The sequence below is a fragment of the Tricharina praecox genome (genome assembly GCF_024521635.1).
Source record: "Tricharina praecox strain CBS 144465 chromosome Unknown BZA05scaffold_26, whole genome shotgun sequence".
Taxonomy (NCBI): Eukaryota; Fungi; Ascomycota; class Pezizomycetes; order Pezizales; family Pyronemataceae; genus Tricharina; species Tricharina praecox.
The window spans coordinates 237,734-259,682 of NW_026250428.1; the positions used below are offsets into that span (position 1 = coordinate 237,734).

At 54.7% G+C, this 21,949-nt stretch overlaps 3 protein-coding genes across 3 annotated transcripts; 1 reads left to right on the forward strand and 2 right to left on the reverse strand.

Annotated features, from left to right (window-relative positions):
• Positions 1-5,254: 5,254 nt before the first annotated feature.
• On the forward strand, positions 5,255-5,929 carry BZA05DRAFT_438527 (uncharacterized protein; the record flags this gene model as incomplete). Its single annotated transcript, XM_051486501.1, has 3 exons — positions 5,255-5,273; positions 5,537-5,744; positions 5,830-5,929. The coding sequence occupies 3 exons, from the start codon at positions 5,255-5,257 to the stop codon at positions 5,927-5,929; spliced, it is 327 nt and encodes a 108-aa protein (XP_051336458.1).
• Positions 5,930-6,153: 224 nt separating this feature from the next.
• BZA05DRAFT_407847 (fungal-specific transcription factor domain-containing protein) lies at positions 6,154-10,792 on the reverse strand (the record flags this gene model as incomplete). Its single annotated transcript, XM_051484662.1, has 7 exons — positions 6,154-7,675; positions 7,735-8,473; positions 8,795-9,567; positions 9,671-9,782; positions 10,137-10,211; positions 10,372-10,385; positions 10,538-10,792. 7 exons carry the CDS (start codon positions 10,787-10,789, stop codon positions 6,443-6,445), a joined length of 3,198 nt encoding a protein of 1,065 aa, XP_051336459.1. The 3' UTR covers positions 6,154-6,442.
• A 7,603-nt stretch (positions 10,793-18,395) lies between these two features.
• On the reverse strand, positions 18,396-20,588 carry BZA05DRAFT_377982 (S-adenosyl-L-methionine-dependent methyltransferase). Its single transcript, XM_051481846.1, has 9 exons — positions 20,156-20,588; positions 20,042-20,076; positions 19,685-19,981; positions 19,556-19,588; positions 19,372-19,497; positions 19,156-19,289; positions 18,962-19,086; positions 18,745-18,905; positions 18,396-18,694 (listed from the first exon to the last, which is right to left on the reverse strand). The coding sequence occupies exons 1-9, from the start codon at positions 20,213-20,215 to the stop codon at positions 18,658-18,660; spliced, it is 1,008 nt and encodes a 335-aa protein (XP_051336460.1). The 5' UTR covers positions 20,216-20,588; the 3' UTR covers positions 18,396-18,657.
• Between the last annotated feature and the right edge of the window lie 1,361 nt (positions 20,589-21,949).

Sequence of the window (21,949 nt, forward strand, 5' to 3'; positions counted from 1 at the left end):
CTGGCTCTCCGTAACGCAGATACACGTTCTACTCCGATCTTCGCGAGACACGACACCGGCCGATCGGTTCGTGGCTCGTGAGACGGACAGTCCACAGAGCAGAGCAGAGCAGAGCAGAGCAGAGCAGAGCAGAGCAGAGCAGAGCAGAGCAGAGCAGAGCAGAGCAGGGCAGAGCAGAGCAGAGACCTCGGTCGCGAGTATGGATCTACTCTAGGTCGCGACACAGAACCGCGAGGCTGCTGCTGCAACTACGAGATCCCTCCCTTCCATCCATCCTTTCGCCTCACCGTAACCACGACCACGACCCCGCACGGTCTGATCTGTTGGGTTGGGTTGGCACAAATTTCTGCCCACTTCTCGATCCCTGCCATGGTTACCTGGTAGGTACCGTACACAAAGCCAGTGTGCACTGCACAGTGCACAAGAATTGGCGCGCGCTCCCAAAGGTTCGTTAGCTTTTTACCGAAAATTATTGTCGCATTTTTGGCTTTTGCGTCACCCGCGAGCGAGCGGCTATAGTTATGCCGGTGTAACGTGTTCCCGACCAACACGAGGAGTCTGGTCTGGCATCGCATCCAGGAGATCGAAGATATTTATGATGAGATGAGATGCGATGCGCGCCCCGGGTTCGTGCGCGCCTCGTATCTATCATCATTCGTTCGGAACTTGGACAGATGGAAACGGCCGCTTCCCCCCCACTTTCGCCGTGCACAACTGTATGTGGTTTATTCCCCCCACACCCCGTGTACTCTACCTAGAGTACAAACGTGGAGTAGATATTGTGGGGGGGCCGCCTGGGGGAGAGCGGAGAGCGGAGAGAGCGTGGAGATGAAAACGCCTGGCGGGGGGGGAGGGGGGGGGGGGGGGGGGCTGAGTGCACGGTTGACGGTTGATGGTTGGGGGGCTGAGTGCACGGTTGACGGTTGATGGTTGATGGTTCATCACATCGCTACCTGTTAGTTAGGGCCGGCCGGTGCTGTGGTACGGTACCCATGCCGACGTTCTCCCCCCCCCTCTTCTTCGGTGTCCCGCTTAAGTGGGCATCATGAGCATGCCGAAACTTGGCCTGCACAACTTATGTGCCCACTGCCAGACGTACCCGTCAGAGCAGAGACCATCCTACCTAGGTATAGTAGACCGCCTAGCGCTCGCCGCTGCTTAGGAACCACGATCCCACGAAGTTACGATCCCCAAATCTACATACCTGGACAGTGGACAGCGGACACGGTGGAAGGGCTGCATTCCGTTCCGGGCGATTGAAAGAAATCCTAACGATCGAGCAGCGCCTCCGATGCGGACAGGCTACAGCCAATGCCTTCCATCCTTCCTTGCTTCCTTCCGTCTTCCGAGTTCTCCAGAGCCCACCGTACATAGTTTGAACTTTGGATCCGTTGGTCACGAAACGAAAACGGCATCCACAATGGCACATGGGAACATGGAGCTTGGAGCTTGGAAGACGCGGGGTCGGCCGCCATCGATGTCTCTACTAGGTAGGTATAACTACAGGCGCATCCCCGGCTTTGATTCTTGAGTACTCGTGCTCGTGCTCCTGCTCCTGCTCCTGTGAACTCTGCGCCTCACCAACGGTCAAACGTCAACCCCAAGAGACGGCACGGCTCCTGTCTTTATGCAAATACGTGTTCTTTAGACGTTTCTAAAATTGGGCATAGGTATTGAACAAAGATCTGGTTGTTATTCGGTGGGCAAATGGCCGCGGTGTTCTTCCCGCATCAATCGCACCCCACTTTTTGCTACCGGAAGTACACCTTCGCTGGGGAGGCTATAGACGGAAGTCATCACTTGTACGAAGTTCTAAGTTCGAAGTTCGAATACCTCAGCTGGGTACATACACGTCCGGGGATCGGAACCGCCTCCCCAAACACTGAAGCCAAACTCGATGATCCACGTCAATTCGAGTCTCGCCAAGCTGACGGCCTATCTACACGATCCCATCGATCGCTGGCACAGCTCTTCCTCGAGGCTCGAGGATAAGCCATCACATCCCGCTGCCCTGCCTCCAGCACCTCACCAGGCTAGCGGACCGCCCTGCCATCCGCCATCCACCATCCACCATTCTCGTTCCTCCTTACTACTCCATAGACGGCAGACCTCCACCACAGCCAAGCTCGGCAGTCTCCCTCCTTCCCACCCGGCACGGATCGATACGCCTGCCTGCATGGCGTTTTCTACCTCCACCATAAGAAGCCGTGACACCTATAGGACATCGTAGGATCGTAAAGCTGCTATGTGAGTACTACATAGTACACGCTCGTACTGCTTCATGACAATCACTCGGCGGCAGTTATTCTACCCGCCTAGCAGCTCTCTCGAGTACGAGGTCCTCGAGATGTTCACGTAATCACGGCTGCTCGTGGCGGCGGTAGAAGTGCGCCATGTAGGTAGACCGGTGATATCGGTCCGTGCCGGAGGACTGGTGAGTCTGACCGTAACTAGTCAGCGTCTATGGTGCATTAAGCAGGAACTGGGAGGGGGGTGGCCGCTGGCGGATGGAATGGCGGTCCGTTAGCGAGTGATGCTGCAGCCTGCAGCCTGCAGGCAGAGGGATGTGATGTCTTGCCCTCGAGGAGGAATTGTACCTTGTGCAAGCAGTCGTTTTGGCCGTGCAGGCCGTCGGACTGCCGAGGTGAAGCGGATCATCGGGGTTTGCCTTCTGAAAGGCGGTTTCGAACGTGTAGCCGAGGGGTTCGTGTAAGTGATGAAAATATGTAGCTACCCTAGTGTATCACGCCGGCTGATTGTCACTGTGATAGACACACTCCAGTCCGTCCGTCCGTCCTGAGCCTCGGAATGGACCGGACTGTATCTTAGCTGCCCGTCCGGGAGCGGTGTCCAAAAAAATCGAGAGCAGGACCGACCGACTGTAGTCGACTGCAGTCCGCAACTAGTCAACGAAACCCATCGACTGGGCGAACTACCTTTACGCAGTCCGTTCAAGGAGCCGGGCTGGACCAGATCTTAGCAGTCAGTCCAGTCCGGACTATGTCGAACACTGCATGATTGTCAAAGCTTTCCCGTGGATGTCGGTGTTAGTAGGGTGGAGGTCGTTGGGGAAGACCGTCGACAAAGGCATCGCTCGGCAGCGTCCGGCCAGTCCTTTTCGCAGCGGGAGAAGGATGGGAGAAGGATGGGTGGTGAGTGTGGAGACATCGTCTGCGAGCTCGAGGGGAGGAGGTTTATACTAGTAGTACTTCTCAAGCCTCTGACGGATGAAAAAGTTGTCGGTTGCGTAGAACTATCTCACCATCGACTGGTAGGATTCAGTCTCCAAGCCCGGATCCAAAGGCAAGGGTTTCATTTCGCCGTACAGAGAACTTTGAGATATCACTCACAAACGAATTCGACACCCACAACACCTTCCCTCAAACGGTCTGTCAAATTTGCATACAATCAGTGAATGAACAAAAAACAAAAAACGGTCTGTCAAGCGTTCGCTCAGTCCTCTCAGCGTAGTAAGCCTAGGTATCAAGACTCAAGATCTCGGTCTGCTGTCATCCCGGTCACGACACGAGCAAACCAGTAGTGGTTTGTCAACTCATAGTATGGTAAAACTAGGTTATAATTGCAGAAAGAAGACAACATCAAAGTTATTATCACCCAGAATCTATGTAGACTTCACCGAGTTCTCTCAGCATGGGTTTTCATTGTCTCCTTAATTCCATACCCCCATGATTCCAAAGGTCCGTCAAACTTTCAGTTAAGCCTCCGGATTGCCGTGAAGTCTCAAGCCTCACGGTAACTCGCCATGCAAAGTTGTAAAGTCTAGGTAGGCTGTCTAGTACCTAGCGAGCGCCACCCACATGGCTATGTATCTTGAGACTGGGCCGGGTAGGTTACGCGATGAGCGTAATGTTGCTGCAAGCATTCACGTGTTTGATGTCCCACTCTCTCACTCGCTCACTATACCTCACATAATCACAGCGACAATTCTAAGCCCCCACTGCCCTTCCGTGTATGCAACTTATTGATCGGACCTTGAAGGGAAGATTAGATGCTGAAGTTTGGTGACCCACCAGTTTTGCAACTGGAAACAATTCCAGTCCGCCGCAGCATGCGCTGCCAGCTTGTTCGACCTGCGGACCAAGAAGAAGGGGAGCACTATGATTTCGGCGGGGTTTCCCGCCCTAAGTATTGGAGGGTGCATTGAGCCAGTGACTGGGCTGCAGCCCCAATGCCATGGGTCGATAATCCCCACCGTTTGTGCGGTGGAGTAGGGTGGCGCGGACATGAACTGTCCGCTCCACCCTGATGCTCCACCCGCATGGCTCCCTCCGCGGCTCCCTCCACGGCCTCGGCCGCTAGTTAGTGGGGATGTCGCGGCGATAATGTACAAAGAAGGGCCGTACCACACGTGGGCAATTTTCCACGCCTTCTGGGAGACAGGACCAGCGCTCGAGGACTAGCGCACGAGGAGCTACTGTACGCCGCGATCCGCCGCGATCCGCCGCCAGCAGCTGAACTGCGGGTGCAAAACATGCGCCCCGCAATGCCCCACGGGGCCTGTGGTGCGGTCCGCCGGTCGGCTGCAGCAGCTGCCTCTCCATCCGACCCGCGGGTCGGATGAGTCGGAAGGTGGTGAGTTAGGATCGGTGAACGACGACGACAACGAAAACATCGATGTGGTCCGACGCTACAGAAGTATACATCATTTTTGCCGTCCAGATCACACAGTATCTAGACGATACGAAGGGGATACGGGCGTACCAAGCTGCATCGCATCTGGGACAATCTCGGCGATATCCCTAGATTCAACTTTCAGGAACCTGGGTATCAATGGATTCGCCCTGCGTCACTGCGTGCTCCAAGAATCAAGCTTAGCTCGTAAGCGCAAGCGCAAGCGAGAAGAGAGTCCGCTGTTAGGACTCAGAGGACATCTTTGAACTTTGAAGGCATGGAGTACATACGGAGACAGTGACGAGCTTGGAGATTACGAGGACCCATATGATATCTGAGGAATTGACTGTACTGTACTGAGGTGGATGAAAATTTGCATTACATTAATGTGCATCATATCGACGTCTTTTTAAACTACTTCAGAGAATAACTACACTTTGCAGGGCATGACAGTTTGTACCTATCACGTACCAGACTCTGAAACATGGGCGTTATGAGAATTTCCCTGTGATGCGGAATATATCAGTCCAATTTTCGCATATGAACCATGTAGCTATAAGGGTGATAGAACACATAGTTTGAACCAGCCACTACTGGCCACTACCACGCCCCTCGCGAAAAAATGTTGCTTGTCGATTGCAGTGAGTGATAATACATGACGTGATATGACCTGACTGCCCCATTAACTACCGCCGGCATCCCTCGGAATCCCCCGGCGAGCATCGTTGAGCATCATTGAACCTTGAGCCTTGACACTGCACAGCCCACACAACGATACCAACACCACGCCGTACAGACCAGTCCGGTCCGATCACGTGCCATCAACCACCACACTGACCACGCAACGTCACAGCCGGTCTATAGTACTGTCTGATCACTCCGTCCTCAAACCGATGATCAATAGGTCAAAAGGTCATTTTCATTGCCATTTTCATTGCCATTGTCATTGCCATTGCCATCCACTGCCATCCACTGCCATCCACATTGCCATCCACTACTCGCGCTACTCGCACTCACTCACTCATCCACATCATCCACAGCATTATCACCTCCGAAATCGTCTCCAAAATCATCTCCAAGATCGTCTCCAAGATCATCTCCAAAAATCGTGGGTATCAAAAGAACACTCAAAACTCTCAAGCACTCTCAAAAACCACTCCCAAATCACTCAAAACCACTCGACAAATATATCCGCAGTAGCAGTAGTAGCAGTAGTAGCAGTAGCAGTAGTAGCAGTAGCAGTAGCAGTAGCAGTAGCAGTAGCAGTAGTAGCAGCGGTAGTAGTAGTAGGGGATAATGTTCCGTTAACAAATCAAGTAAAAATACCGCCTTCCAAGTTCCCACGGCGCCATCCAACCAACCAACCATCGATCCCCCCGTCCCCCCCGCTTCCCCCTGCCCCCCCCTACCCCTACCCCTACCCCTATCATAGCGATTCATTTGAAGAAAGAGGAAGAAAGAAGAAAAAATGAAAGGAACCCAAAGATAGATAAAATAAAACCCCAATAACCATGCGTTTGCTTACCGAAAAAGTAAAAAAAAAAAGTAAGAAAAAATAAATAAATAGGAGAGAGGTGTATAGCAGTGGGAATATGCGGACGAGGACCATGACAAATATCGAGAAATGGATCGAGAAATGAGACGGCAAACATAACCCCCCCCCTCCATGATAAACCGAGCAATTAACACGTATACCGAGTACCAAGTAAAAGAGAAGAAAAAAGGAAACAGAAAAAAAACCGCCCCTCCCACAGAACCATCACGAACTTTTCATCTCACATCCCACTCCACTCTGTCGAAGAGACGACACTCAGATTGTGGGCCAAGCCAGCTGCTCTCCTCCGCGCTTCCTCGACTTATCGGCAGATAGCGGCGACTCGACATTGTTGGAATTTATCGATTCGTTGGCCTCCATCAGATCGGCGCGCGCACGCTCGACGCCCGAGTCGTACGAGGATCCCATATGGCTCATGCCGTATTCATCCGTCGTCGACCACTTGGGAAATTGCGGCGGTGGCGGCATGATGATGTTCGAGACTCCTCGCGATAATCTCTTTTGCATGCGCTCGTTCGTTCGACCGACTTCCTCGTGTTGGCAGTGGTGCTGCACGTGATGCTGATCGTGGTTCTGGAGCGGGTGCTGCTGGTGCTGCCCGTGGTGGTGTTGCATCTGTACGTGCATGTCGTCATCGTCGTGAGGAGGATGGTGATTGTCCGCCGCATACACGAGTTCATGCGTGTCGACGTAATCCGGTGGTGCCGTACGGAAAGCGGCATCCATCGAAGTGGGTGCAGTCGAGTGGAAAGCCGCGCCGCCGGGCATGCCCATCAGGTTGTCGAACGGGCTATGGATCGGTATCGTGCCGAAGGGGAATGGGTCGTCGAGAAGTCCTCGGAAGATATCCTGCACGTCGCCCAGATGTTCCGTATTAGCAAAGCGCGGGGAGGGCACGTGTAAGGGCTCATCGAGCGTGGTTTCGATTCCGAGCATGGCCACGCTATCGTGCACGGCCAGGTGGTTGATGGGGCGTTCATGATTGTTGAGCCGATTTTTGGCGGCCGTGGTCGCCGAGTTCGATTCGCCGAGATCTCTCTCGACGTCGGACGTATCGCCGCCAATCTTGGGCGCCGAGATGAGTAGTAGTTTGGTGAGTACCGTCAACGAACGTTCAGCGGCAATATTGTCCTTCGACATGGCCCGCAGCCATCGTACCACCTTCTTGGAATCGTTGAGGAGTCCTTCGGCCTGTTGTGGGTTATGCTCTGCCCGCATGGATATCTCCACCATGAGAATCACGCCGGCCGAAACGAGGTAGTGCAGCAGACACCACCACGGAGATTTGCTGATGAGCCCGACAGGATTCGGCTCATCCGGCAACAACGCGATCGTTTCCCGGGCACCCAGGATGCACGTGGCCGCGGCGGACCGATTGAAATCCCGTGACCGGTTCGATTCGTTCGGTATCCGCTGATCCAACCGACAGAGACAGGGCCGGTTGATAAGAATTCGAGCGTTGTAAAATTGAAATGCTAGCGACATTCTCTATCCGCCGTGTCAGCACATGCGTCGCTCGAAAAAATAACACCATCACGGGATCTCACCTCGCGGGCGAATTGGACGTCCCGATGTCTCTTGTTTCCAAAGTCCCATATCGCAGGTAGATCCGCTCTCCACTTGATGACACTCAGTTCGAGGGTGGATATGATGCCCTGGATGTCACTCCAACTCCGTTTGATCGTGTCGGCGCTGTAAAGACTCGACAGGACAGCCGATGTGATCTTATTGAGTTTCGTGAGTTCTAGGAAATAGCTGGACCTAGCGTGGATGCCGGGCCGAACTCCAGGCGATTGGGAGTAAGGTGTGTGGGAGGCGCGAGACGATGGGATGGGCGGAACCGACGAAGCGTGGGACATTCCCACCGACAGGTACAGGGCGTCAGGGGTGCTATGCGACGGTGTACTGATGGAATTCGAACCGATTCCCTGTAGAGGCGGCGTGCTGGATTTAGGGGTAATCGAGTCGGGCCCCGAGTTTGTGGAGGGAGTCATCAGACCATCGGGATCTGGAAAATGTTGAAGTGGCACCTCGAAGGCCAACGCTCCGTTGGCTCCATCGAAACCCTCCCCCATCGGCCGAGGTAAAGGCGCACTGCAATCCTTGTCCTGGATCGAAGCCGGACGACCGGTCATGAAGCACAGGAGGTGCTCGACCGAGTAGAGCGCGTACCACATACGCACGCGTAGTTCCTTCTCCACCTCATCAAAATTCTGAACGTCATTACGGAGGTTAAGACCGAGAGTCTGCGCATAGCGAATCGCTAAACCATTGACATGCCATGCCCTTGCGGATGAATGCGACTGTCAGTCCTAACACTTTTTCGAGCAAAGGTGGTTGCCCTCCATACAGTGGGCGCGGGATAGTAGGAGCCGGTGGAACGAGAAAAGCAGATAGGTCCCTTCGCGGCCAATCAAAAGCAGAAAGAGGATGAGGAAGGTGGGCCCCCATGTGATCCTGTGTGGTGAGCACGATCGAAAGCGCAGTCCGAGCTACCCACACAGTATCGAGCCCCCACGGACCATGCCGGCGGCAGTCCACCTGGAAAGGAAAGCGGGGAACTCCCCCACAAACACGGTAATGATGAGCAGAAGACCGAATGCTTACCTGTTTGTTTGGTTGCTCGCCAGCAGATACATTCCGGTCAACCCCATGATCTGGACCTGTTGCAAGTCGGCAACCTCCAGTAAGCTTCCTTCGTCGAGGCACAGCAGCCTGGCCCTTCCGAAGTACTTCAGGTGCTCCGTGTCACCTCCCTTCCATTCGACGTTGATGAGCTTGGCGTACAACGACCCAACAGCGAATTTGAGGTTCAGCATGGCAAGCCATCGTCTGGAGCTTCCCGGCGGGAAGAAGGTCTCGAAGAACGTTTCGTACTGGCGCATGAATAGCTTCTTCGAGACGATCGGGAACGACGGGTGGAAGGTGTTGAAGTACGTTTCGATCAACCGATCGGCGATCTTCTTGTCGGGCAGGAGGTACGGATCAATCTGGCTGCCGGAGAGGGACACGCTCAAGTCGTCCAGGTGGTAGGCGGGCGTTTGGAATTGATACTCATCATCCACTATTGCTGAGTCGCAGCTCATTCTTTTAGTAGATGGGCACGAGTAGGATGATTTTCGGGAACTGGTTTTCGTACGGATACCTGCGCCATCTGCTGATTCCTGCTCGGCTTCCTCGGCGAGCTGCTGGGCCACACGTTGGATCCAAGCCACTTCGCTGCTCTTGCCCATGTATCCGGTCGGGTAGGGCGAGTTGTCGCTGTTGATATCCTCTTTGATATGGTCCATCGAGCCCGTCGAGCCGACCCCAGCCGAAACCAGAGATTCGCCGTCACGAGGCTGTACTCGAACTTGGATTATGCTCTCCTGTGAACGCAGCTACAGACGGGAATGGATAAGCTTGAGCATCCGCGTAAGTTGCAAGCACGGGGAGGGGTCAGGATTGATTAACACGCACTGCGCGTAGACCAATGATACATACACCTTGCAATGCCTTGGTGATGGCCAACTGCCCAGCACTGTCCACCTGTGCCTTGAGCTGCTCCAGTAGACTCTCATAGATGTCCACCCGAGTTTTGAGTGCTATCATCTCACTATGCCATCATCAGTCCAGTGTCGAAGAACAGTTGCGCGCCAGGACCCTTTCGGATGTCAACGAGATTACGGCATCGGATGTGCGGTATGGTGGTATCGGGGAGGTGGTATAAAGGTTCACAGTGGGGGGCTGTGGCTCAGGGGGATTCCCTCTACAATCGACGTTCAGTTTGGGGGTCCACAACAATGCCACCGATCCGTCCCATCGGAGGAGGGAACACCAATCAGATTCCCCACGAGTGACGCCGCATGACCATCCGCTTTCCATCGCCATCGCCATCGCCATCCGAAAGGGCCCGGGGGAGGAGGAGGAGGAGGGAGAAATGCGGGTCGAGGTCGCCTTGACGACGTACTTTTTGGCGCGGTCTCGTTTGCCATCCGCGTAGTAGCAGCTGATCTTGAAGTCCTGACAGTGCTTACAGCAAGGTCTATTTTCCGGAGGACAATCGCGAATCACCGTCAGCACGACACGGTAAACATCGATAGGATATGCACAGGGAGTAAGCGAAGAGGGGTATGCGGGGGATTGAGGCAGGATTGGGGGGAGTGGGAGGGGGAGGGGAAGGAGGGGACGCATAAGGTGCGCACCTTTCGCCGCTACACTAATTATATGGAGCGAAGCCGAAGGGGCGGGAATGATCAGCGTTATTCTATATCATCTCGGGGGGATTTTCCTTCGTCGTCTGCCGCTAGGGTGCGTACGGTATGTGCGTGCTAGTAGGAGGGAAAGAGCCACGGCCACATGTTTGCTTACCTTCGTCTTCCTCTGTCTGCACGGCTCGCACGCGTGCGATACTCTGTTTTTGCCGTCGCCCAGACTGCCAGCGTTGCCGATGAAACTATCCTCTCGGGTTTTGCTGCCTCTACGCAACCGCGGGATGGGAACCTTTACGCGCGTGGAGGGGGGAGCAATGGCCTCGCCGCCGCAACCTCCACCTCCACCACCACCACCGCCATCGTTGGAGCCACCCGAACCGCCCTGACCGGCGGGGGGACTGCTCGCCATGGACCCTCTGCGTCTCTTCAGTGCGTTCGTTGCGTACGGTGAGGTTTGGATAACGGCGAGGTCTGGATAACGTTTCGCTTAGAATCCTGTCTCTCGGTGGATGTTGAGCGGCGCGGGTGGGTGGAGGTGGGAGGGGGTGGGGACAGGATGCGAGCGCCCGGTCAGGCGCGGAGCGGGGATTTGCGCGGGTGCTTGGGGGAGGTGCCGGCGACTGTTATGTCAGTTCTTTGGTCTCTCGGTCTGTCTCTCTGTCTCTGTTTTTTTTTCTTCTCTCGCCGCAAGCCGCACGCGGTCGCAGGACGTTTCGTATGCTGTTACGGAACCGAGTCGAATAGCAGCGACGGTAAGGGGATGGAAGCGAGTGAGGAGGAGTAAGTTGTAGTGTGAGAGCGACGGGATCAGTGAGTGTGTGTGTGTGTTTCGTCCAGGACCGGGGGGGCGGAGGTGAGGCGGAGGGGAGGCGGAGGGGATATGGTTGGCAGGTGGCGGTGGTGATGGATGATCTAGTGGGGGAGGGGGGGGAGGCGGACGACCCGAGAGGCGGATTTGCAATTTATGTAGTAAGCGCGATGGCGGCTCCGACAGGGGAGCAACGATTCCCAAGCGTCCCTTACAGCTTTTCATTGGTTAGTGTACTTCTCTCTCGCGGGCAGGCGAGGGACGCCGACTAGCTAGTCTCGCGGCGATGGCTCTCATTGGTGTGGACGTCGTGATCTACTTAGGTCTATAGATACGTCTATAAAATGATTTCCCCCCCCCCTATGTTGTTGCATGGCGTGGGCACTCTGGGCAGCTGGCAGCTGGCTCGCGAAATTCGGATGCTGGTGGACGGGCTGTATATTTGGCTACGGCCGGCGGGGAGGAATCGGGGGACAATGGTGATCTCGAAGGATGCTGTGCGCAGATGGGCGACGATCGAATTTGGCCGATATCACACCAGGAGGAGACGACACAAACATTGCTATGATACATTTCTCGAGTGGCCTCGATCCAACACACGATGAAGCTGCTGCTCGACGAGGCGATTGATTGCGTCGGCAATGTGGGGACCATCTACTATCTACGAATTCTTACCCTTCCAGCACCATCAATCCAGGCGCGACGTGGAACACATGAACTCGAGCCGGACCGTACAAGTACCGATGGGCGCAACAATGCTCCCAAGCACTCCGGACAGCGTGGATGACATAGGTATCAGCATCCAACAGTGTGCTGGATGTTTCCGTGCCGCCCGATGATCTCGGGGCTCAGAAGGGAAGTATAGCTTCTACTTCTGCCTGCTGCTTCTGCTTGCTGACCACGTCGCGATCGTAGGCATCGGCCCTCACGCCGATTCCGCATCGATATCATCCATCCGCTGCATATGCCGACGCTGCATCACCGCGCCGCACCGCTAGCATCGCCATCATGGCCAATATCCTGTTTATCGCACGCCCATGCCCATGCCATGCACAACACTCGCGGAAGCGGAAGCTGCTAGGAGGAGGGAGGGAAAAAGCCCCGCCTGTGGAGAATCTCCATCACCATCATCATCATCATCATCACCGTCACGGTCCTGGTCCGATCAGGCGCGGGCGCTGGGACTGGGGCTGGGGCTAGTTCTGCTCGGGGCTACGACGACGATGACACGCGAGCTGTGGATGTGGATGTGGATGTGGATGTGGATGTGGATGTGGATGGGGAAAGAAAAAAAACAAAGAAAATGCCATATGTGGTGCTGCCGGATCCCCACCCCTCCACGAGTCCACCCTTGGAAAAACCGGATTGCGCAAGATTGGCATTCCGGCAGCATCGATAGACAGTTATCGAGCCCCAAGAATCCCGGTCTTCAACCGGGGGCAAAGTCTTCGGTACTCTAGGTACTAGTCAATATCAAAAACTTGTGGACACCTAGAACCCTAACCCACGGGCACCACACCAAAATCCGTGAAGAGAGTGAGGAGATGGCAGACTGGCAGTTGACCGCTCACGACTGCTGGTATCCAAATACCGGGCGCATTTTTTATTTTCATGTAACGATGTTCTTTTGTACTGAAGAAAACTTCAGTTGGCTGTAGTTGGATAATCACAACCGTGCTGCATGTTGACTGCGGTCTCTGGAGCCCATATTCTCCCAGCCATAAGATTTGGTATGGTGCCCGTGGGTTAGGGTTCTAGGTGTCCACAAGTTTTTGATATTGACTATCTATACATACACGCCTACGAGCGAAACCAAGCTCACGCCGCACATCGTCCACCATGGTGAAGTGCCTATGGGGAGTCCGTCGCAACTTGAGAATGCGTGACCCTTCCCCTTCCCATCTGTCGCTGTTTTCTATGTAGTCGCCAGACCTACATACACACTCCAAGCACTCTATCAATGTAAATACCTAGAGCATCCCATCAGCTGGGAAATGCGCACGATGAACGCATCGAGCATCGTACATAGAGTCCACTCGCGAAAGTTCGTCCATCCATCGATGTCCAGCCCGAATCTGTCCCTGCAGGGCTACAGGAATCGTCCAGAGCAATCGCCAGAGCAGAGCGCAAAGCGCGGTGACATCATGATCATCGGCGAAACGGTACGTATGTAGAGTAAATCGAGACAGAAAGAAAAAGAAAAAAAAGCTTGAGGACTGAGGACTGAGGAGAGAGAGAACGGGGGAGACCCGAACTTCTGCTTCTGCTTCTGCTTTTTTTTTGCCTTTTGCCTTTTGCCCCTGGAGGCTGGCTCGCCCGCCCATCATAACCGTTTGCGAGGCTCCCGGAAAATTTCCCTGCGCTGTATCTGCTGTACTCTATCATACCGACTCTACCGATTAGAGTGCCTCCTCGTACGACGAATCGCAATGCCTGAAAGACTTCGACGATGGTTGTTGGGATCGAGGCATGGGATGGCTCAGTGGCGTAGTCGCCGCCCGCTACCACGGCCAATGGGATGCTCTCCAATGCACCTCAGCCACACCACAGATCTATATTATAATCTGCGATTGGATCATCCGGCCAAGCCTGCCAAGCCTGGCCAACAGAGACCCTCCGGCAGGCATCGTGAGCACACGCGTGCGGGGAACGGTTGACGGTCGTGCCCCCGCCGCCCTCGCTTATGAGCTCACTCGAGCTCACTTGTGGGGCTGCGAGGTTGCTCACGACCTATCACTCGGGAATACCGCCAGTTCGATGACTTCCCAAATCCCGACGGAGCCAAATGCGGCCCACTGGTCTGGCCAGTCCCGACGCTGCTACGGCACATAAAAAAGGCAATATATGGTGGAACAATGGAGAGAAGGAAAGGAACACGATGCCCGTTCGTTCGATTAAAGCAGTATATACCCGTAGGTATTCGATGGGTGAGTGCATACCCGTATGTGCCGTGTGCCTTGTCTCGCTCGAATACCTAGTGGTATCACTTGCAACCGGTTCTTTCGTCGCTCAACATCTCGCTTCGTCCCGACTTCCAACGTGGTGTTTTTATTAACTCGCTCACCCTGCGAATCCAACGAATCCTGCGAAATCCTGGGGCCCGGGGGTGATGGTGGTGGTGGTGGCTGAAAGCCGGAAATACCAGCCACAAAACTACACCAGACCCTCAGCCTGACGATCCTCAACTATCAACGAAGCCGCGTCTTCGTCACAAACAATCCGAACGAGCGCGATAGTTAAGAGATCATCCGGGATGTTCCAACGCTCGGAGCGACTCGACGAGCTTCGTAGCCGACCCGAGTACCCGGTTTACCGCGTGGCTGGTGCTCCGCGCCGCTCAGCTCAGCTCAACTGTCAAAGTATTATCATCATAGGAGGATCAGCGAGTGGCGAGTCCAGTGCCTCTGCGCCTCTGTGCCACCGTGCCAATCGAAGGGGCTTTCTGTGCGACACAACACATGCCTCCGCGGGAAATAGTTAAGCAACAACCCAACCCGGCATTGCGTGTAACCACACGAGTCGCTTCCAAAGGGGCCGGCGGAGTCTGGAATCTGGAATCTGAGTCTGGAGGCTGGAGCTATTGATTGATTGATTGATTGATTGATTGATTGATTGATTGTTCATACAGCATGGAACCCTAAGGTTATGGCCGATAGAGATATCTACAATACATACAACATTTCGACAAAGAAATTCCACCACCAAATCCATACAGAAATGACAAGCCAAATCCCTTCGCCTCGAAACGTTTGAAAGGGAGCCTTCGAAGAGGCTCGGGTTGTCGGTTTTACGCGGTAGCGGCGCGTCGTAGCCCTCCTCTTCTCCAAAGGTACCTCCACTCGGTACTACATACCCTCAACATAACCAGTCTAGCGCACACGGCATGGTGCTCAAAAGGAATCGTCGTCTCGGGGTTTGCGTAGCTGTCAAGGCCGAGGTCCGATGAACAGCAGGGAAGATATTTGGATCGACGGCGGGATTGGCAAAATGCCGGTTGTCATGGTCGACGTTCTCCTGCGCCAAGCGCTGAGCTCTCCCCCTGGAGTTCACTCTCCTCCCCGCCATTGCCGTATCGCCTGCTAAACAGGCTCTCCTAGAGTGGTAAAATCGATGATGATGTGCGGGGAAGCGATGAGGCTGGAGCTATGTATGACTTGGTTGGTTGGTTGGTGGTCGGCCCGATGCTGCTCCTGCCCTGTGGCAAATGATCCACCCTGTGGCAAATGATCCACCCTATGGCAGGAACGGAATACCTAGGGAACGCGGTCAGATATGTAACAAGCGAGGTAGAGTAGAGTATGTGGCGGTTGCTACTGTTGGCGATGTTGACCACCGCAAGCAGGGAAGATACAAAAAGCAACATAGGTATCTACTGCGAGAACTCATGCGGACACGACGCCCTACCTATCCAATGCAGCAAAAACGCAGAAACCCCTTACTCCAGACACCGACAGAATCCACTGCTGAAGGTTGAAGGTGCTCGTGACATTCAGATTCAGCTTGGTGACCGGTCCTCGACTCGTGGGTGAAAGAAGCCCGCAACAACTACTCGACCGGGCATATCGAGCGAACGAACGGAAGGGATATCTACGAGAACTGACGAACACAGAGCTGCAATCAACGCATCAGCAAAATGACCAGAAACCCCAGAAACCCCCGCTGGGTGACCTCACCGGATAGGTAGCCTATGTACCTACCAGGTACCCACCTAGGTACATATCAATCCAAGTAATCCAAGCCCACTCCCGTTCACAGGGCGACATTCTTCGATCGCCTCGCCAACTCAATCTGCGCCTTCCTTCACCGTCTCCAAATCCCGCAGCCCCGCATTCTCGACGATCCCCGCCTCAAACTCGCGGTCCAGCCTCTTCTGCTCCCGGCGCATCTGCTCCTCGACCACCCGCAACTTCTCAACATCGCGCTTCCTCTTGCGCTCCGTCTTCGTCGCGGCGGCTTCGGTCAGAGTACGCCACCTCCCCCGCCCCCGCCCCCGCCTCTTCCTGCGACCCCTCGGCGTCGCCACAATATATCGCTCCCATTGCTCCCATCTGCGCTTGCGCTGAGCCGCCGTTGGCGGGCTGCGGCCGCCCCGAGGTACGTGTCTGCCCTCCTTGTCCTCCTTGCGCTGCGACGCCCCGTCGGCTACGCTTGTTGCTGGCGGAGACCGCGGCGGAGACGGCGACTGGACTCTTGCGGCTGCACATTAGGTGCTGCTCGGTGCTGCACGGTAGTCTCGGTAGTAGGGTCGAGTTGGTTCGTGAGTCGCTGGACTGTGGGCGGTCGTGTGGCCTTGCTGGGCGGTTGGGAGTGGGCTATGTAGTATCGTTACCACGAACGATCGCTCGCGGAACGTTGCGTGCAAGGATCGAGCTGTTTCGCTGGTTGGTTCTGGATGCGTTTTTGGGAGACCTTTCGTTTTGGGTTGGAAGCTCGGTGGAGGGATGGCTGAGGTATGGCTGAGACGGGATGAGAGGGTGAGTGGGAGTGTGCGAGAGTGTGTGCTTCTAGAGGCTTCTGGGGGGTTCGAGGACGGCGGATATGGCAGGCCAGTCGCTGGTATATGTTGGATAGTCTATGGGATGGATAGATTTGTGCGGATGTGAACCCACTATAGTAAGGCGATCAAACCATCTCGCTAAGTCGCCGGGGGTCCGATTCGAGTTCCAGTTCCAGTTCAAGGAGTTCAGAATTGAGTTGAGTGTTGAGTGTGTGCGGGACCAAGTATCTTAAACCTCCTTGTAAGTAGCTTTAGAGCCTGTTATGGGAACCTTGTTGCGCCCAGCGCCCCAAACAGTGCGTCTGTTTTGCCCAAGTTCATGCTCACGCATTGCCTTTGCCTTTTCCTGTGCCCGTACATCGTGCATATCCATCCGTGGAATGTGGGCAGTGCATGGTGCGTGGGGCAGATAAGTGAGACAAGTGCACACGTGAGTTCCCGCCCAGAGAGAGGGGTGGGTGCATCCCATCTTATCCTATCCCATGCATCTCTCGATATTTGCTTTTTACTCCTATGCTTCAACCTCGAGTCCAGTGTGTTCTTTCCCCAGCTTCGCCCCCTACGGATAGGCAGATACCATACCTCGCAGTCTCAGAGTCTCAGAATCTCAGAATCTCAGAATCTCAAGAGGAAGAGAATTTAGACCCGCCAGACAACTTTACCGCCAACCAGCGACTCCTAGACTTGGTGGTTTGCAATTCGTGCAATCACTGTAGGTAGGAGTAAGCTGCACGGTCCGGTCTGGTCGTCTTCGTCGTTGCGGTAGTGAGCGGAAGAACGGAAGGGGAAGGAGTCATCGTTCGGCGGCGGCGGCGGCGTAAACGCACTTCGAAGTGAGGGGGTGAGGGGGAGGGAGTGATGGACTCCAGAGCGAGGGGTGGGCATATAGACTGCAGAGCAGTGGAGCAGGTATGTACCGGTACTCCTATTCCTAGCTGAGCACACTCTGGTATCGTGACATACACAACCTCACTGTTCCGGCCAAAGTATCTCGGCGTCCATCGTGCCAACGACGAACCGGACCCTCCTCGTTGGCGGCAGCAGCAGCAGCAGCAGCAGCCGTCTCCACCGGAACGACTGCGATGCTACAAGCTCGGGAGAGGACTCGGGGATTTGGGGAGAGAGAGGGCGGGCATACTACCTGCATACTGAGTGAGTGATGAGAAACCGCAGCCGCAACACCACCATGGTCCACCCATACGGCTACCATAGGCCCTTCCGTTTCGATTTAGCTAGAGCCCCAAGGAAGCCCACCTACAGGCTACTGCAGCGCAGGAAATTCCACCGACGAAATACGAAATGCGAGCGGGCCGGGTGATATACCATGACGCAAGCCCGCTCTGGTTGGGTTGAGTTGCCAATTGCATCCGATCCGCCGATAGATATTAGAAAACGAGCTGAGACGAAAGTATGATACCGGGAATGATACCTCGTTTCGGAGTCCGCGGGAGCCACCAAGATGTCGCCTAAGACGGTGGACAGGTAAATACATGCACACATACTACAAGTTCCGGAAATGACACTTATCGCCACCACCATACACCCTACACGGGGTTTTCCCATTGAAACGACAAGTGCAGAAGCTTCGGACGTGCAATGTACGTCATCGCCATCATCATTGCATTCGACCCGAGTAGATCATGGCATCGGGTTCTCACGTTGTCGGTTCTCACGTTATCGGTTCACACTTCACAGAGAGGGTATGATAGCAGCAGGGAAAGGTTTGGATTCATCACGATTCATGAATCCGACCGTCCGCTGAAAACGGGACGAGAGCAACCTTCGACGGCACCATAAAAGTGCCTAAAACAGAACGCTAGAACAGGATATAAAGACAGCTGGATCATCATCCAGTAAGGCGACGAGACAAAGAAAACGAATAAACAAGGTGGAGAGAAAGTCGTTCCGCTTCCCACTCCAGCCAATAAAATCTGCAGGCAGGCAATGTCTCGACGCGGTTGCAATCCCTTGCCTATTCCTCCTCGGGCTTGCGGGCATAGACAACATAACTACCCAATGTGTTAGCACTGCATCGAAGGAAGTGATCCGGTGAACTCACTAGTGATTGTACACGTGATAATTCTTGTTCTTCACGGCGGCGAACGCATCATCACAAATCTTCTTGGCCTTCGCATGTTCGAAGCCGAGGATCCTGGTAAGGGGACCCATGCCGTATGCCTCGTAGCCAGTCTCGGACAGAAGAACACTCATTCCGCCAATCTATGTGCCCGGAAATTAGCGATAGTATTGACACGTGAATGGTGAGGGTAGCATACTCTCTTCATGCGTGGATCCTTAGGCCACGGTCCGATAGGCTGCTTGAAGGTGTTCGCGTCAATTTCAACGAAACCGGCTTCCTTCATGTTGTCCACCATGGTGGGTTTCGTCGCGGGCGGCTTTCCTTGATTGTTGCGGTTCGAATGTCAGTAGCAAAAAAAACACGGGCATTTAGTATCCAGGTCATGTGTACCTATACTGGTCATGGCCTCCGAGATATATTCCATGCACCGCTTCGAGCCGTGGTCGTCCGGCATGGTTCCGTCGTCGCAGAGCGTCTGGATGCCGAGCTCGCAGTGCTCGATGTAGCCACCGGGCTTCAGGCACCTGGTCGAACATTAGTCAGTAAACATTCCTCGATGGTGTGTGTAGCACGGATGAACAAGCGGGGGAGGGTGGAGTTCCGCACCTGTAGGCTTGACCGAGCAAGAACTGCCAGTCACTAATCGAGATCGATATGTTTCTCAAGTGGATGAAATCGAACGAGTTCTCGGCGTAGGTCCATTCACGCTCGGCGTCGTCGACCTCGAAACGGCTATTTCGATCAATCAGCGTTCATCCCCCACCATATCTGAAACGCACTTGTTTCATACCAGTTCGGCGGGACCCATTTGGGCTGGATGGGGCTGTTTCGAACGCAGGTCAGTCAGAAGATCCATGACGGGTCTAGCACAGCAAGAGAACCCCCACTACCACTGGCGGGGGGAGGAAGTCAATCATACCTAAGATCGATGCCGATCACCTCGGCAGAAGGATATTTATCAGCCATGTCGATAGCCCAGATACCAGTGCCCGTGCCAACGTCGAGAATACGATGGGGTTCCTTGAGAGGGGCAAGGTGAAGCTTCCCCGAGAGGATCTGCAGCAAGGACTCGTGATGCATGTCGAGGCGGTCCTGCTCGACCTCATCCGTGGGCATGAGGTTCTTCTCCGCTCCGAAGTAGACGTGATAACGACGGCCGTTCTCGAAGATCCATTCGTTGATAGACGAGGTAAGACTCTGAGTGCTGGAATCATAACTACACATTCACGGCAATTGGCCAAGATGTCCAAGACGAATTTAGAAAGAGGATATATACCCAGCGGACTCGTAGTCGGCATCACTGTTCTCGAGCTGTGAATCATCGACAAAAGATCATCAGTATCCATCGGACAGGAAAGAATGTCAATAGGTTAGCCTTCTGCCAACTCACAACCGCAGGATCCACTTCGATCGTCATCTCGTCCTTCTCTAGTTTCGAGATTCCGGCCATTATTGCGAGGGGTGAACCGTTTATTGTTATAGCAGAGGTTACGTGGATGTTAAGAAGGGCAAAACAGAGTTCGGGATGAAGGTCTCGGAGAGCAAGGGCGGGAAGAAGGGAAGTTGTTCCACGGGGGGAAATGGATGGGGGGACAATGGAGGAGGATGGGAGGACAATAGAAGACAGGAGGAGATTGAATGTACGGGGGAGAGTGGATGATGGAGGGGATTGAAGGACAACAGGAGGAGGAGGAGATGAGAGATTGCACAGTGCACGAGGATGGGTGAGCGAAAACAAATCAGAACAAACACAAATGGACGGGTACAAAACGGACAGAGAGGGGAGGAGCGGGTGCAAAGAGGACGGAGAGGAGCGTGTGTACAATGTTCTGCAAAAGCGGCTGTCCCCCGGTAAATAAATATTATATAGTGCTTTGGCGGTTGCCGACATTTTCCACGAATTTCCTCCACACAAACGCGCACTGCACTCCCCTCCCCCCATTGCACAGCGGCGTGCCTGCCTGCCTGTCTGCTTTCCTACCTGCCTACGTGTGCAGCCATCTGCTAGCAAAGATTCATTCCTCGCCGACCTGCGTCAACCCATCTGAGATTGTGCCCACTGCCCACCACCCATTCATCCATCCCAATCCGTCATGCCGAAAACTGCCTTTTTCCATGTCTCTTCCAAATGGGTGGCCTTTAAGCGCTCGAGCAGCATATGTGCATTCGCAAAAAAAGACCCCTTCCGCAGGCTTAGTCTCTCGGCACCTGCGCGGAAAGCTCGAAACAGCCGCCGCCAGGAGCTTTCCCCGCCCGAAAAGTAGCTCGACCGCCCGGAGCTTGGAGGTGGATAACCAGGTTGATGATGCATCCGTGGGGGCTGCAAGTTGCAACTACCGATCGGGGGGAGCACGTGGGACTCGGGAGCACATAGAGTACCACAGTATGTACACGGATACAAGGGCAGACCGTCCTCTCCTCGGTCGTCACTTGCTCACAATCGCTCACTCGCCAAACAGTGTCCGGCCAGATGCTCTCGCAATTGATGCAGACGCCTACGTGGAGACGGCCCGCCTTATCATCACGCCCGAGTGCCCTACACATATCGAAGCTGGAAGCGAAGCCGGAAGTTGGGATTGTTTGTACTCTAGAGTACGGTCGGAACGTGCGAATATGTACCAAGCAGACAGGAAGCGGCCAGAAGCTGCAGCAGCGGCTTGAGGCTGCAGGAAGCGGCTTGAAGCTGCAGGAAGCGGAAAGCGCCCGGAAAGGCGGAAAGCGGGGGTGCGTGTGACAGCTTGCCGCGAGGTGATTGGGGGGATTCATCACGCAGGCGTTTGTAATTAAAGACACAGGTGGAAGTGGGGGTGTGGATCGTGGGGGCGTCCGGCCAATTAGCCGAGAGTCGCTGGGGCTGCGGATAAGGACGATCTAGACACGATGTGGGAGTCGGCACCGCGGCGGTATGTACGCGACCTCCGATGGCCATGGGGGTTCGTTGGACAGTTGGAAGTGTGGGATTGACGCCCTGCTAGGACCGATCCGCCACTTGAGGCGCCGTGGGGTACTTTGCCCGTATTTCGAGACCGACGGCTGAAGAGTCCAGTGTCAGGTCGTGGCCACTGGCATGCAGTACGGCGCCCCTGCGACGCACCCGCAGAGCCTAGATGAATCGACAGTCTTACGTGTCAGAGACTTTCAATCTCGAGGCAGTAGGAATCCGCCGATCAGAAAGTGGAAGTGG